Source organism: Amphiura filiformis, unplaced genomic scaffold, assembly GCF_039555335.1.
Source record: "Amphiura filiformis unplaced genomic scaffold, Afil_fr2py scaffold_207, whole genome shotgun sequence".
Classification (NCBI taxonomy): Eukaryota; Metazoa; Echinodermata; class Ophiuroidea; order Amphilepidida; family Amphiuridae; genus Amphiura; species Amphiura filiformis.
This window is the reverse complement of record NW_027305671.1, coordinates 56,701-72,617: the sequence shown is the minus strand read 5'-3', so window position 1 is coordinate 72,617 and position 15,917 is coordinate 56,701. Positions and strand designations below refer to the sequence as shown.

At 35.0% G+C, this 15,917-nt stretch overlaps 1 protein-coding gene across 1 annotated transcript in view; it reads right to left on the bottom strand.

Moving 5' to 3' along the window:
• Positions 1-554: 554 nt before the first annotated feature.
• Positions 555-15,917, bottom strand: part of LOC140145303 (uncharacterized) — a 45,886-nt gene continuing 30,523 nt past the window's right edge. The window contains exons 3-8 of the mRNA XM_072167062.1: positions 13,692-13,763; positions 11,094-11,165; positions 9,893-9,964; positions 3,008-3,079; positions 1,044-1,115; positions 555-630 (exon numbers count right to left, since the gene is read on the bottom strand). Of these exons, the coding sequence (XP_072023163.1) occupies positions 555-630; positions 1,044-1,115; positions 3,008-3,079; positions 9,893-9,964; positions 11,094-11,165; positions 13,692-13,753 (426 nt within the window). The 5' untranslated portion in view covers positions 13,754-13,763. The remainder of the gene's footprint in view (positions 631-1,043; positions 1,116-3,007; positions 3,080-9,892; positions 9,965-11,093; positions 11,166-13,691; positions 13,764-15,917) is intronic.

Genomic DNA, 15,917 nt, shown 5'->3' with positions numbered 1-15,917 from the left:
TCTCTGATTGGCACCAGATGAATTGACCTTCCTTTAACGCGCTATTAACCAATCTAGGGTGGTAGGGAATTTGATTGACAGTGACGTCAGAAAAAGTACAAGATTTGTTAATACGCACCTTTAACTTAAAGTTTAAGGTCACTCTACCGGATGTCGATTTGGACCGAAATCCCTTCCCACTATTCAGTATGCGTATTGCATAACAAAGGAGATGGCTTAACCTCTGAACTTGAAGTGCATCTATTGTTATGCATCATGCATATTGTTATTGGGAAGGAATTTTGGTACAAATTGACTTGTTAGAGTTTGTATCAGCCTGTATAAGACTTTATTTAATTGTTTCTCACCGTTCGCTGATGCCGAAAGTATTTTTCCAGATTAAAATGATGTCAGCGTACATCAAGCAGACACAATGGAGATCATGCATGGTTATTACTACCTGTCGTCATTGACAACGCATGTATCGGGCAAGAACAGCTACTGAAAAGTCAATAACCAACACCTACCAGTGCCACTACAGAGGTGACGTTAATAATTATGATAATTATTATTACTTACAAAGTTGTAATCATAAAAAAATAAAAAAATGTTCCTTCCTCAATGTCTTCGATAGGTGTTCCTTTCAGATTACTGTAAAAACACAAGAATTTGAAATGAAGGTATTAATCATTGATCTACAATTTGTAACTCGCCGACAAAATGATTATGTGAACATTTTCATCCATGAATAACACTCTGTGCTGTTGATTGGAGTGGTTCTCTTAATATTCTTTGGCTGGATTAGTAAATCGTCATTTAGAAGGATTACTGTTATAGCTTTTTCGTAATTCAAAAACTAAACGAAAATCAACCTATTGTATCATCCTACATTGTGTGTGGAAACACGGGCTAAACCTTTCGATTTTAAGTACTTACAGCAAATAATATATCCCAAAATAAAAAAGATCTGGTAGGTCGGGGCCGTATAATATATTTCTTTTCTTTTTTAGAGAGGAAACAGATTTTGTGACATGTTTAAGAAAAGGTTTAATACTGATACTCACAGCCAGTCAAGTTTTGGAAGCCCCCGAAACATTCCACGTTCCAATTTCTTAAGGTTGTTCTTTTCAAGGTCACTGTATTTAAATACGAGAAAAATAAAGAAGATGGCGATGATGGTATTTTTTGTTTAAAAATTTAATTATAAACATGCACAAATAACAAAATATTATTGCTATCCATATGATTGCTTGACAACTCGCCGTAGAAGTAGTGATATAACAGAATTACCATAGCGATGCGTGTACATTATTTGCGAATGTATTGCACTGCACTTCATTACGTCATCATAACAGCTGTTCCTCTGCACTGCACCACAGATTATCAAAGAACGGGGCTCGTAATTCTATAAAAATGCCTTCTTTGATAATCTATGATTGTACACACATGTGATGAGTGCAGCACGCTTATTATACTGCTGGGGTAGAATTCAAACAAATTAAGCCTGTTACATCTCTAATGCATTGTTAATAAACACCTCAAATAAAGAAAGTCCGCAGTCATGTAACCCGTCCTACACCAAACCCTAATCTTGTTATGACAATTTGATTGATAAGGTCGTGTGCAGAATCTTGTTAGCTGCAATTTGGTACCAAATTTGCTACCGAAATCTTAAATTCATAGAGATTGATAGCAGTATATGAAATTTGGTGCATTTTCAAAAGTTGCAAATTAAAAATCTGTAGAGGTGAATGGCAGAGCACGACCATTGACATATTGACATAGCCCGAAACAACCGCTAGGTCATATCGATCGCATCGTGCTCTAGTATTCATCAGTAAATCACTGTAGCAATCCATGCGTTTTAAATTGACAATTGAATAAAGCGCGCATTTGGGATAGTGGACAGGGGCCCATCGTGGGCAAGCAAGGTTGACCATATTGCCACGCTAAGCCATTTCGACCGCGTGCTTCGTTTTGATTTGCAACTTTCGAAAATGCACCAAATGCCATAAACTGGTATCAACCTTTGTCACTTTTGAGTGTTTGGTAGCAAATTGGGTATCAAATTGGAGCTAACAAGATTCTGCATACGACCGTATCAATCAAATTGTCATAATAAGATCAGGTTTTGGTGTAGGATGGGTTGTATGACTGCGGACTTTCTTTATTTGAGCAGTTTATTTTACAAAACACACGATGTATGCATGGCGCACCCCTTACCAAAAATATTAAAATAATCTTTGTGTTGTATTCCTTTCTTTTCTTTTCATACACACTTTTCTTATATTCGGCTCGGATAGCAACGTTTGCACAGTATTTTTTCTAGGAAATGAGACCACATCAGCCATATCGAATTGCATTCTGAATACGAGGGATGCCCTTCTGATATCAAATAATTTTGATTTTTTGAAATTCGCTTTATAATAAACGGTCAAAAAGCTGGGAAGAAAAGCTTGATTAGAATAGGTAATTTCCCGAATAGTGCATTATATTCTTACCCCGAGCCACAAAACCTATAATACCTCTGTAACAAACATTACGTGTATTGTCGTCGTTGTTTCTAATAATATATCGGATTGAATTTAGCACTTAATTAATGTTAAATTGCAAGTAATGATACTGAGTGAAATGACCGAGCAAACTTAATTAAATGGAGAGATCAATCTACTTCAAACTTAAAGTGAAAGATGAAGCAGTATGTCATTATTTCACTTAGAAACTGCAAAGTAAGGTGTTATGATTAAAAGCAGAACCGACTGGAAATATGTGAAAGAGAAGATCAAGTGGTCGTTGATAGATAGTAACAATCGGACAACTAGGTCAACTGATAAATAACACTAGAAAGGGTGTTGAGTGATGATAAGTGTGATACAATCTTGGCAAGAAAGGAAGTATATATATTATGGATTGGATGATGTGGACAGCTTGGACGGGAACGAGATTTTTTATGTAGGTATGCGCATACTATATAAATGCGGATGGGCACATTATAAGCGCGAGACACGTGAAATATATTAGAACTTACAGGAATGTTGTGTTAATTAATCCCGTAAAAGCCCCTGGTTCTATCTTGGTAATATTATTGTCAAACAAATGCCTGTGGAAAAAAAATACGCATCATATAACATCGCCAAAGTAAGAATTTGTCATAACATCGACAAAGTAGGAATATTGTAACAAAGAGTTTAAAAATCACCCAAGTAGGAACATCATGTACAACCAAAATTTAGGCGTAAATCGCTAAAAGTGATATCATGCTAATGTATACAGATGCTTTTGAGTCATTCTCAACTTTAACTTCCCTCTTTTACAAAATTAATTTACTTTTATAGTATTTTTTAAAGCTTTTTCGGATATAAAATGTATCTATTAATGACAAAATTGGTGGCGCTATTTATTTACTGGAAATTACTCTTTCAAGCTTTTAATATAAATAATTCCATTCCTTTTATTGTTTGATAAAATATGTTTATAAAATTTCCTTGTTGCTTGTATCACCTACTCCAGCTGTTTTAATGGCAGCATTAATCACCTACTCCTTGCAAATAAAGAAATATGATTTTGGATAAATAGCGCCATCTATAGTTTGCATTTAGTTAATAATGAAGCCAATTCTATATACATCAAACAACCGTGACGGTTGAATGATATTTATACGTGACGGGATTATGTTGCTTTACATGGTTTGCCAAGACTGGCCACCTGATTATATTTATTGTCTTATACTATTGTGTACTACAGTAGTAGGAATTAGACTTAAAATGGGCTATTCCAGGTGAAATTCATTATACATGTTATACATCCCCAATGGAAGACGTGACATTAATCTTCCACACAGGGAGTGTAGATTTCAAATGGAGTCACACATTCAGGTATAAACCACATTTGAATTTCACACTAAGGTGATGTCTACCATAGGGGGCGTATGGCTTTCAACTGGAATAGCCACATGAAGAAACATGTCAAAAGATATCAAACGTCAAATAGAAATGATATGGTGATTATCCGCCTACTGGTTTGACGGGTTATTAGAGACCTTGCGAAATGAAGTTAGAAACCACAAACTTTAACGTCTAGAGGATTATAGAGGATTATGTATTCAAAACCACTCTGCCATTAAAGCCGCTTGAAGTTAAAGTTAACGCGAGAATCTATAGTGTGCCGTAAATTATGATGAAATACGTCATAATTTAGAACAATAGTTTGCCACATAGACTACATAATTACCACTTATGTACAAGGTGTCCCATAAAAAGGTTACATGTAGAAAATTAACCGCATTTTTTCAGATATCATTTATTCATCTTTCTTGTAACTGTTTGCCAAGTTTCAATTCCGTATCTTCAAAGCAACTTAACTTAGGAGCGCAAGATGATAGGGGTGTCAAGAGTGGCTAACCATCAAAATATCGCACAGCGAAAGTTGAACACAAGCACGACTTTGTTTTCAGATTTTTTCTTTATTACTTTTTATGTTTCTCTAATTTTTCATTGTTGAATTTATTGCACAAAAGAAACATATTGAAAAACTCAATATTGCACACTGAAAATAAATAAGTTTTAGAGCTTCTTGACACTTGGTGGTAACAATAAAGGAAGATGGTCATTAGAAAAGAACACGTTTTTGGTGAAAGCAGTCCTGCACGCTGTAACTCCTGTCAGCATGGTCAGTGTCATCAACAAGGTGAAATGAATAACAATCTTTCGCATGTAGGCCTTGCTTGGATTTTGTTGACTTGAAATCGATGCTGTTTATTTTTACATTTCTGACTGAACTCTTGAAATAAAACTAGTTTTATTCTTTGTTTATCAGAATAAAATACTGTATCTGCCATGCTATAGCTGGGCCTACTCAAGTGCCCCGCCAAATGCACATGACTGTGACGGTGGTATAATGAACCTCGTGTTGCATTATGTCACGTAAAGAGCTTGGTCAGGAATGTCTGGAATGCGGGATAAGTACGTAGGGTGTGAACTTGACATTCACAGGACTACTAGTACAGGGTACATAGATTATGCCATGAGAAGGATATCTATATTTGTTAACATTAACCTAGATTATTTTCAAAAATCTACATGTAACCTTTTATTGGGACACGCGGTATTATCCAGTTAATAGACCAATTATTGGAAATCTAATTTGGTTTGGGTAAAAAACATGCTACATGTTGCTGAAAATTATTGATTGAATTAGATCAAAATAATTTTTGTTCCAAACGTCACACTTGATATATACATTTGTGTGTGCTCATGGCGTACACCAAATCAGTTTGCGGAACCAAGTTTTTAGCTTGACTTCAACGCCAAGGGATTAAGTTCCCGTAAAATGGTCTGGTTTTACTTGAGCCAGCAGTATACGATACTTCTGGAAGAGTAAAGCAGGTGCATAACATTTTTATATATAACATGTCATAGGTTGTGCCTGGTAAGAGAGGGGGTACGGAGGAGGAGAGGGAGGGCATTGGAAGTGGACAGGGAGTTGCTTTGCTGGTAGCCAGGGGGGGGGGGGCTCCCCCGTGGGACATCTTGTCTTCCTTCTTGACCCTCCCCTTTTGGATGCTGGCCGCCGTGATATTTTACGCTTTTAGGCCTTTTTCTGCCATTTTAAGCCCATTTTTGTAAAAACGTTTTCCTTTGAGAATCGGCCCACACCCTCCTAATAGAAAAACTCTGACAAAATCACTGGGGAGGGGGAAACAGGAGTGCGAGTGGGTAATTATAGGAGGGTCAAGTTTGAGAGAGCGAGTACAAATAGAGGGGAGAAGGAGGGGAAAATAAGGAGAAGGTAGGGATGGGGAAACAGGAGGGGAAGGGGGAGAGAGATTCAGAAGGAGGGGAAAGAAAATAAGAATATGTATTTCATTAGGCTTTGCGAAGTAAATTGGAATATGACATTGACAAAGCTGACTAGCCTTTATTAAATAATATTATATATATAGGCCTATAACTATCGTAAGAATATTAATTGAAACGTATAGCTAGTTTCAAAATAATATGACAAGGAGATTAACGCTGGGTCCCGACATAATCCATGTTGAGTAGTATCGCGAGTTCATTCAGGTTTACTCAAACGAAGCTCTTAAGCTAGAGTCTTTTGTCTTGAAGTGGGACTAATAACCACTTGACTAAACAAAAGAGAGACATTTGGATGTAGTCGGTTACAAGCTCTTACACATGCCCTTCTTTTGAACGCACATTGATACACATGTCCCCAGTTTAAGCGACAAGACGCTGTTGTTGCAGTAACCAACCATACGTTCTCGTTGGAGTAAATTTGAGCAAGAAATCCAATCGATATTTCTGAAGTTGCCGTTCCAGTTAAAGTAAATTTTCAAACATCATTCCGCAAAGTCTCTATTAACTTAATATTAACCTCGACTGGACACTATCAGTCCCAAATGCACCGAGCAGTAATTATACATTGTAACCGTTGCTACCTGTATAAGAACATAATTTTCTTACCCAGCAAATTAATATTCGTTAAGTAAACCGTGTTGGGACTTATAGTTCACATACAATTATTTGACTACAATATGCAAGGTGGCAACAACTGCGATAAATAGACTGTTAACGTGGTACGTACTACACCCTCTGATAAATTTTGTGACTAATTTGCATTCCCCCAAAAATGACTACACTATAACTGGTAACAAAAGTTATGTATATTATAGGGGCAAAGAATCCAATTACTTCACTGAAATTTCAGTGATTCAAGACACGTGGTTCATTATGTACGGTATGTTAAGAAATGAGATACATTCTAGCGGTACCTCCTTTCTTATCATAAATAACGTAACGTACCGTTTGTCTTGAGTCACTGAAATTCCAGTGTAGTAACTGGATTCATTGCCCCTAACATAACTTGTGTGTTATTATTAATTATTAATAATAGTCACAAATTTATCAAAGGGTTTAGTACCACCTTAAATTCATAGCCTTCGGAAATTTTGTCAGCGTCTTTGCCATTTGCATACCGAAAGGTATAAAACTGAGTATCTTACATACGTCCAAGTGGACATCACGAAATAACATACGTTTTCCTGTTTTTCTTTTTCAAATCCACCTTACATTTGTACCCTTTATATTTAGTACAACTGACGCTGAAATTAGACCCTTTATTGGTTTATTATGTCGGTGACTGCATTTATACAACGGAATCTCATGCGCCTTATAATCAGATAATGCGGAGTCCTGATATTATTCCGGGTTCAAATTTCAGCTGACATATTCAAACCGGTCATAGATCTATGGAGCGTTTGAAAAAAAAATGCAGAAGGGCCGACACAATTTTTACCGCTCACGCTGGTTATAATTTTATGGAACTAAAATGAAACATCACTTCCAAATGTGGGTAAATGATCGGAAGGTATGATTTGATGGTCGCATTAATGGACGTTGCTAGATCAGAACAAGTATTGTCAGCTATTCGCCGATCGCATGGTCATCTAAAAGCGAGGTTCTACATGTACGTAAAGTGCGTGTGCGTACGCCTGTCAAACGCATGCTTTAACTGCGGCGTATGCTATGCAAAAGCCCTTTGACGCATTGCTAGAAAAGCGCACTTTTTGCACATGCGTTTGCAGGGAGAACCTCGTTTTGGTAGCAAGATGGCGGATCCGTGCAAAGGGCGAATCATACAGGGTGTGACTGTCTATAAAAGAACTGTACAGTCGGAAACTATTTTTGTAGTTTTTAAATCTGAACCATAATATTAGGCATATCACCCCAAAAATAAGCGCAGCAGAAACGTTATTTTTACACCACGAATGAGTTTTAAAGTTACTGTAAAACCATAAGGTCATATTTAGGCATATTTGGTGCACGTGTACCTCATTTAATGAATACGTAGCGCAGCAGAAACACGTTATTTAATGTTTCTACATGAATGAGCTTTATTAAAGAATCAAAAATCAAAAACGGAATTGAAATCGGTCAATGCATTGTGATGTAGTGTCAATTTTAAGATGCTCGTAAATGGAATTAAAACCTGCCACAAATGGCTATAATGACAAAATTGGCACATTTCGAGATTTTGAAGGTTTATTTGGACCCTTGCTTGAAAAAGCAGCGTTAATTTAAGTATCACAAGTTAAATGCCTATCTTTCCGTACTTCGTTAAAGAAAACAAAATTTAAAAATCTATCATTGAATAATTATAATAAATTAACCAAATATACTATTTTAGCTATTTCAGCCAATCTGCAGACAAATTAAAGGTGAAAAAATGACTAAGTTCAGCTAATTAATATGCAAAATTGATGCCAATTAGAAAACCGTACATGATATCAGGGTGTGGGTTTTTTTGCACACATATGTATACAAAGTTATTTCAATTGATAACAAAAAATACACAAAAAGTAATTAATTATGCAAATTAGCTAATTACAGCTAATTATGTATTCATGATGTTATTATGTAAATTAGGCATGAGTAGTTTTGGGTTTTTTCAATATTTAATGAAAGTCTATCCATTCACCATATAAATTTGTCAAGTATGAACCTGTTATGATGTTGAATAAAGAAACTGCAGTTAATTACTTAAATATAATACAAAAAATACAAAGTTTGACATTTTGACGATGTCTGGAATAGAAATTTCATTTTTTTCTGTAAACATAGTATGTGTCACCATTGCTCAAAGCTAAATCCGAAAAGTAAAAATAAAAATTCATTTGCAATGAGACTTTAAATTAACATTTTGCTATCTGGATTAACACGGGAAGACAAGTGGTAAAAAGAACAGCCATTCTACTGTATCGCGTATACAAAAATAGTATGGCATTGGACATACACAATGGCTTAGAGCTATTGTGGTTTGGAAAATTACTCCCTAAAAATTTCTTTGATAATGTTTTGTTTTTAATTAGTTTTACTCAAGGCAAGGGAAGTGTGTCATTCGTTGTCGACGGAAATAATTTACATGCCAAGAAAGATTAATATTTCAGCTAAATGGTGGTAGGTCCCTTTATTTCAATAGGCCTATATTTACTGATTTATGAGCGATCTTCAAAAATCCATAAAAACAGGCAGTAGCTCTTAAACAAAACGATATTTAATTTTTGCGGACCCGATGGTAGCCTCGGAAAGTCTTCACACACCATATATTAAAAATTCAAAACTTTTGGATAAATGAAGCATTATGAGGAAATTCATTTTTTGACATGATGTTTTCTAAAATTGGTCAACTTTGAAGCGCGCGCTTTTCAATTCACTGTTATGCTTGCATGCACAGTGTGGCAGAATTATTGTGCAGCCACTGTGACATACCTAATAATATTGAATCATTTATGTAATTGTGTAACAATACAGCTTTCATATCATACACTTTTGAATATTGAAAATCTACTTCTATGTTAGCTTTTGTTCTTGACGTAATAGAGATTTTTACGATGATAGTTCATCCTGAATCCTGGGCGCTGATTCAATACATCAGTCAGTGAGCTGTACCTGAAGTATCAAGCACTAGGCTGCGATCACATAGAAGTATACTATTCGGGTATGAACTCAGCCTGATCGAATGAGCGTATTTCGTATAGCGAATGCCGTATACCGTATACTTCTATGTGATCGCAGCCTTTATAGCGGACTAGGTCATATCTCGTGGACTGAAAATGAGTAAAATGAGGTGTGATTTTGAAATTTAATATTTGAAATTCTTTATCACGCAATCACATAATACTGTTCCTTTCTGTTTCGTGGTGGCAAAATACTCAAAAATTAATGTATGTGTAAAAACCACACATGGGAAGAACCACATAAGGGTTGCTTTCTCGTAAATCCATGGATGATGAGTCAGTTCTACAGCTCCTATACTCATTTACATCTAGGGCCCAGTAACTGCGGCTTTTCTCTTTTTTAAATTCTTTCCTTACCACTTATAATTAGTGTAAGCGCTAAAATGATCTACTTACAAGCTTTCTAAGTTATGCAGGTCTGCAAAGGTACCACTTCTGACCATGGAAATTTGGTTGCCGTATAAAATCCTGACAAATAAAAGAAAGTAATATCGCCACAAATAAATGGTGTGCCATATGGTACAAGAATGATAAGATAACTTAAGGGGTACTACACCCATTGCATTTTTTTGCGTTTGTTTTGCATTTTGAGAAGAAATGAGGAAAAAAATAGACAAAGTGCAAAATGAAGAGGAAAATCCTTTCGTTCTATTGGTGGCATCGGTATCAATGTAGCTTACATGCTTTTAAAGGTAGAAGCTACAAAGTGGTACATCAATGAAAAACGCAAAAAAAATGCAAAAATCCCCTTAAGTCCCCCTAGTGCCCCAGTAAAATTACTGGGGCACCAGGTATGTACATTAAAGTACTGTTATACCATTTTGCCTCTTGCCACATTAGCTATGTCAAACAATGTACAAATTGCCTTAGTCATTAAAAAAAGAACAAATTCACAAAGCTTCAAGGGGCTTTGCCACTGCATCTCACCCGTTACTTGCTTAGTTCATAGGTACTTTTTATCATAATTGCTTGCCCACCCGCCTCTGAACAGATTCATCAGGATCGTTCATAAACGTCACTGGTAAGCAAATGTGCTCAAGACAGAACCAAAGTAAGTAAATTAGGTACTCACTAGAAATATTGGTCGATGACTTTGGTCAATGACAAACAATCACGTAATTGGGTAGGAGGAGGCCAAAGTCATCGACCAAGAGGCCAACAAAACAACCCGCTGGCAACACCATCATGAAGACTTGATCGAATCTACGATCAGATCATCAATCGGCAAGCAACCCATGTGACGTCATCAAGACCAGTCACAAAGATTGCCAATAAGATCTAGAAACACTACCATTCACCAAAACCAGAGTGAACAAGATTCCAGGAATCAAAATATTTCTTGTGAGTACCTAATTTACTTTTTTTTGGATCTGTCTTGAGAACATTCGCTTAGTGCTTGCCCAACAACCAATACCAAATATCTGGCTCTGACTGCCATTAACACATTAATAGCATTGCAATACTCCTTGTACATCTACACAACATCAGAACAAATAGACTGTAACAATAATGTTATTTCTGTTATAAAAGCGAATGCTACTTTTGAATACAAAATATGCACAAATGAAACAAAATGAGTTTTAAGTCATCTACTTACAGGTCTCTTAGCGAGTCCAATCCTTTGAAGGCGCCGATCTCAATTACTGAAATCTTATTCATTGTTAAGTCTCTGAAAAATAATATTTGAACACACTTAATTGCATGTAAGAACATAGCCTTTCAGATTAATAAGCGTACATTATAGAAGTCAAGTGGCGATTTAAGATGATAATTTCTGGAAAAACGTATTACTTATAAATGAAAATTCATTATTTCCACATTTTCAGTTTATAATTAAAATAATATTACTAGCTGCATGAGGAACTAATTTCAAAATGATAGTCCAAACCTAAGGACCTCAAACGTAAATGTTATATAGCATTTTGTTTTGGTTTTTTTTAATCATAATTTAGAGTACGCTATAAATTATTGTGGACTAGCAGCAAAAATGTATCAATATTATTTAGTGAAGATTATCTAGAAACTTCCAGAAGCAAACCTATTTCGAGCAGTAAAAAACCCTAAATACCATTCATTTGGCACTCATCGTACACGGCAAAAGCGGTATATTAATTAGAATGACAGCTCATTTATGTTAGCTTATGATGGTAGACTTCATAATTAATTATTTGAACTTATTATCTCAACAAACAAATAGGACCGGGATGCAAGATATATACTTCAAAAAGGGTGTGAAGGAGTCAATATCAGATTCAACCATCCATCGCTCAACCGAGACGGCGCGCTGATAAAAATTACTAAGAGTGCACGGCCTTAATATAATAATGTTGTGATGTTTGTTTATATCCAGCAATTCAAAGTAGTATATGTCGGGGGATGTTTTCATTTACACGTTCTTCAACATATTCCAGACAAAATGTCTGTCTACGTCCCCTCATGATGTTTTTAGATGAAATACTTGACGACTTCATGTTAATACCCATTTGTCACTGTAAAGTAGTTTTAAAAATTGGGCCATTTTAGCATGTGTTATTGAATTGTGACAAATAGTACAAAATTTATATTACTGTCTGTTCAATTAGCTTAGATTCTTGAATTTTTAAGATATTTGAAAAAATAAAAAAATCCTGCCAAAGTCATCAAAGAAAAGTGTTAGCACAGCCTTAGACCCAACGTGATTTATACTTTTCAAATTCCCAAGTTCAATTTAAAACACGATTTCTTTTCAATTTTGCCTCATTTTAGGCAGTTACTTGGGTCCACAAAGGGTTCGCGACCTTTTACAAATCGAGTGGGACGGTCCATTCTCAACTTAGGGCATATAGCAAAACAACCTGTTCACCAAATTTCAATAGAGGCCTTGCATGTGACGTATCATCCCGTAAATATGGCGGACACTCAAATCATGATTGCAATCTACCGTGGCAGTTCGTCTCACAGACATAACACTGCACTCCGATCAAATAGGTTGATGACAACATTTGATTGAATGAACTGCACTCCGCCATTACGGTGAAGGACACCGGTTCAAATCCTTTGTTTGGAGCCAGTCGATAAAATGATGCAGGGCCTCTATTGTTATACCGTTCCGGTTATTGGATAGGTTCTATAGGTGATGATGGTCCACCGTTTTTGTTACACGAAGTTATATGGCGCGATTACGTTTTATGCATAACATTATTCTGAGCATTATAAACATTTTTTTCCCATCTTATTTCAACTGGTTTACAATGTAAATTGAGTTTTGTTTAATACCATCATTCCTTCCCAAGAATATCAGCATTCGCTTGACATTTTCAGATACAGTGACTTTTCAAAATTGCTTTCTGTAACCTGATTTTTTGAATAATATTTTCTTGTACAAAATAGTTTGTATTCAACAAACAAAACGAAATAACTAATTGAAAATAAATGTGTAGTTTTATAATAGGCCTAAATGCCTACACCTTCTCAGATCCATTGCAAAATAAATTTAAAGTAAATAAATAAATAAATAAATAAATAAATAAATAAATAAAGAAATAAATAAATAAATAAATAAATAAATAAATAAATCGCAAGGCATGTATTTATATATGCTGGGTCTATTTTAGAAAACTTACATGTAGTTCATAAATAATAAGGTGATGTTTCAACAGTAGGATTTCAACACAAATCTGAAATAGGCCTACTGACAAATATAGCTATTTTGCTGGACAATTCTTGATGCGGATGGTCGAATAAATACTAACTCAGCGCATTGTGACATATCGTCCGGCGTCCCCATTGCTCTAAATGGATTTCAAAAAAGTTTATGGTACCCGACGTTCTACGGCTTGTTTTGAAAATATCGCGGGAAAAGACCAACATTGAAAAGAAATGGGGTTTTAAATTGAACTTTAGAATTTGAAAAGTATAAATCACGTTAGGTCTAAGGCTGTGCTAACACTTTTCTTTGATGACTTTGACCGCAATTTTGTATTTTTCAAATATCTTAAAAATTCAAGAATCTAAGCTAATTGAACAGACAGTAGTTTCCTTATTTTTCATACATGTTTTGTTTTTCCAACAAATGCACTGTCTCGATGTGACAGTAAAACAATTCACGAGAAAATGACACATGGAATTCCAAAGACATTTGTTAAAATAATATTATAACGTGACTGTGAGTAATTTAGGCAAAATGTATAAAAATATTAATTTTAAATCAACTTACAGCGAAGTCAAATTCTTCAATCCCCAGAACATATTATATTCCAGAACTGTCAGTGGCTGCATCGAAACTTTACTGAAATAAAATAAAGTTAAAAACCAGAAGAAAAATTAGACGACACAAAGTCGCGACAATATTGTGGTTTTAATGGGGTGTTGGCCTATTCGTGTGATGGTTGTTGGGGTGTTTGTATAATCTGCACGCATAGTTTTGCGGGTTTTTTTTTGGTAGGCGACAGTACATCAACATGATAGGTGCCTTTTAATCATATTACCTACTAAGAGAAAAATAAAACTACTACTGAGAAATGAGCTATAAATCTCAATGGGTTATTCCAGTTGAAATCATTGCACCCCTATGAAATGCACGACCTTAATCTTCAACACAGAGAATGTGCATTTCAAAATGGGGTACCGGAATGGGTGACTCCATTTGATATTTGCACCTTCTGAGTGGGAGATTAAGGTCATGTCTTTCATAGGGGTGTATGGATTTCATCTGGAACAGCCCAATGACAGCATCACGTCTGACATAAATTCAGCAATCAATTACAGTATAAATCAATTCTATTAACCCAATTCCTTACATATTCTTTCGTTACTCTGATTCTGTAAGAAATGGATTTGGCATAGTAAAGCATTGACATACCCTTTTTTGACAAATTGTCGATTTTTACATATCTGTTTTTGATGACAGATTTACGAGCTTCGTTTACACTTATTTAAAAAATATCAGCTGCCCATATTTTTTTTAAATATCTTCATTATTTCTGTGCTTTGATAAACATCAAAGTGTTTCACGTGCTCGTCTGATTACCTGATCTACGAAATATAAATCATATAAAACTGCCTATTTATGTAAATGTCAGTTAGTCATTCTTTCTTCTATTTTTTCTTCTATTTTTTTCTGTCTTAAATAGGCCTTTATGGGTTTCTCGATGTGGTATGTTAATGTTTGATAATTCGTGTTATTAATGTTTAGATAAAGGCGGTGAATGACTAGGTCAACCACGTAGGCCTACTAAGAATATAAAAGCTTAATTAAGGCTATTTACTTAAAAGTTGTGTTGTTATCCTTCACCTTCCGCAGCGAATGAAAACTACAAAAACTGAGTTTACTGAGCGATCGAATGCCTGTCATGATATTTGAAATAGATGACGTGTTTCAAAATTTTCACATTTTAACTACATTTATAAAGATTTTAAAACAGATTGTTCACACCTTCAAATGAATAAAGGGGTACAATAGTAAAATCGTTCCATTGACAACATACATGTATTGGGCATCACTGGGAAGTTTCCTATGCAGTATACGATATGAAAACAATAATGTGATTATTATTGGAAGTCCTCAACCTTCAATCTCTTGTGGACCGCAGAATTCATATCTGCAAGGAATTTGCTATCAAAGCTAGCAGCTCTGAAAGATTCTCAAGGTGGTTCCCCTGCTCTAAGTTCAGGTCAAGTATGCAACTCCGAAAACAAGCAAAATTCAAACCATACCGATTCAAAACTGACAGATTCAAGAACAGCCCACTGCCCTATCTTACCAAATGAACTACCCTCCTATACGTCCTAAATCACTCATTTTTGTTGTGCTAGCTGTTTGCATGATTTTCATCCGTGTCTTCTTAACTCTTATTAAAGTGCAGTTTAGCTTATGCTCAGTGAAAACCTTTCACCAAAACAGTGTGCAATATTCATGTATTATATATTTCAATCAATATAAAATAAATGTATTTGTGCAATAATTGAGCTCCCCACCAGTGCACTACTCTTACCTCTTTGACTTTTTATGAGTTTGATTTAATTGTGTTTTTATAATCCCTTTTTCTTTTAAATATGTTTTTTTGATGTAGTAATATATTACTTTGAAATTGTACATAGATATATATTTTTATGTTGTATTAATTAATGTGTAAATTTTGATGTTTATAAATTGTAAATTGTGTCGCAATTCAGTGTTTTAATACTGCTATGACATTTAATAAAATATACCTGAAATTATTACCAATTTGGCTATATCGGTGCTAAATCCTACCGTGAGCTATAAAAAATGTATAAAAGTGCCATAAATCTTGCTTGATATGTACCAATTAAATTTGATTACCAATTAGTATTTTTTTATATCAAAGTTAAGTAACACATTGTTTCAACTACGGCAAAATACGCAACCATACAGATATTTCAAAGTTTTGAATGTCTTTGTCACTTATTCTCAAGATTCAGT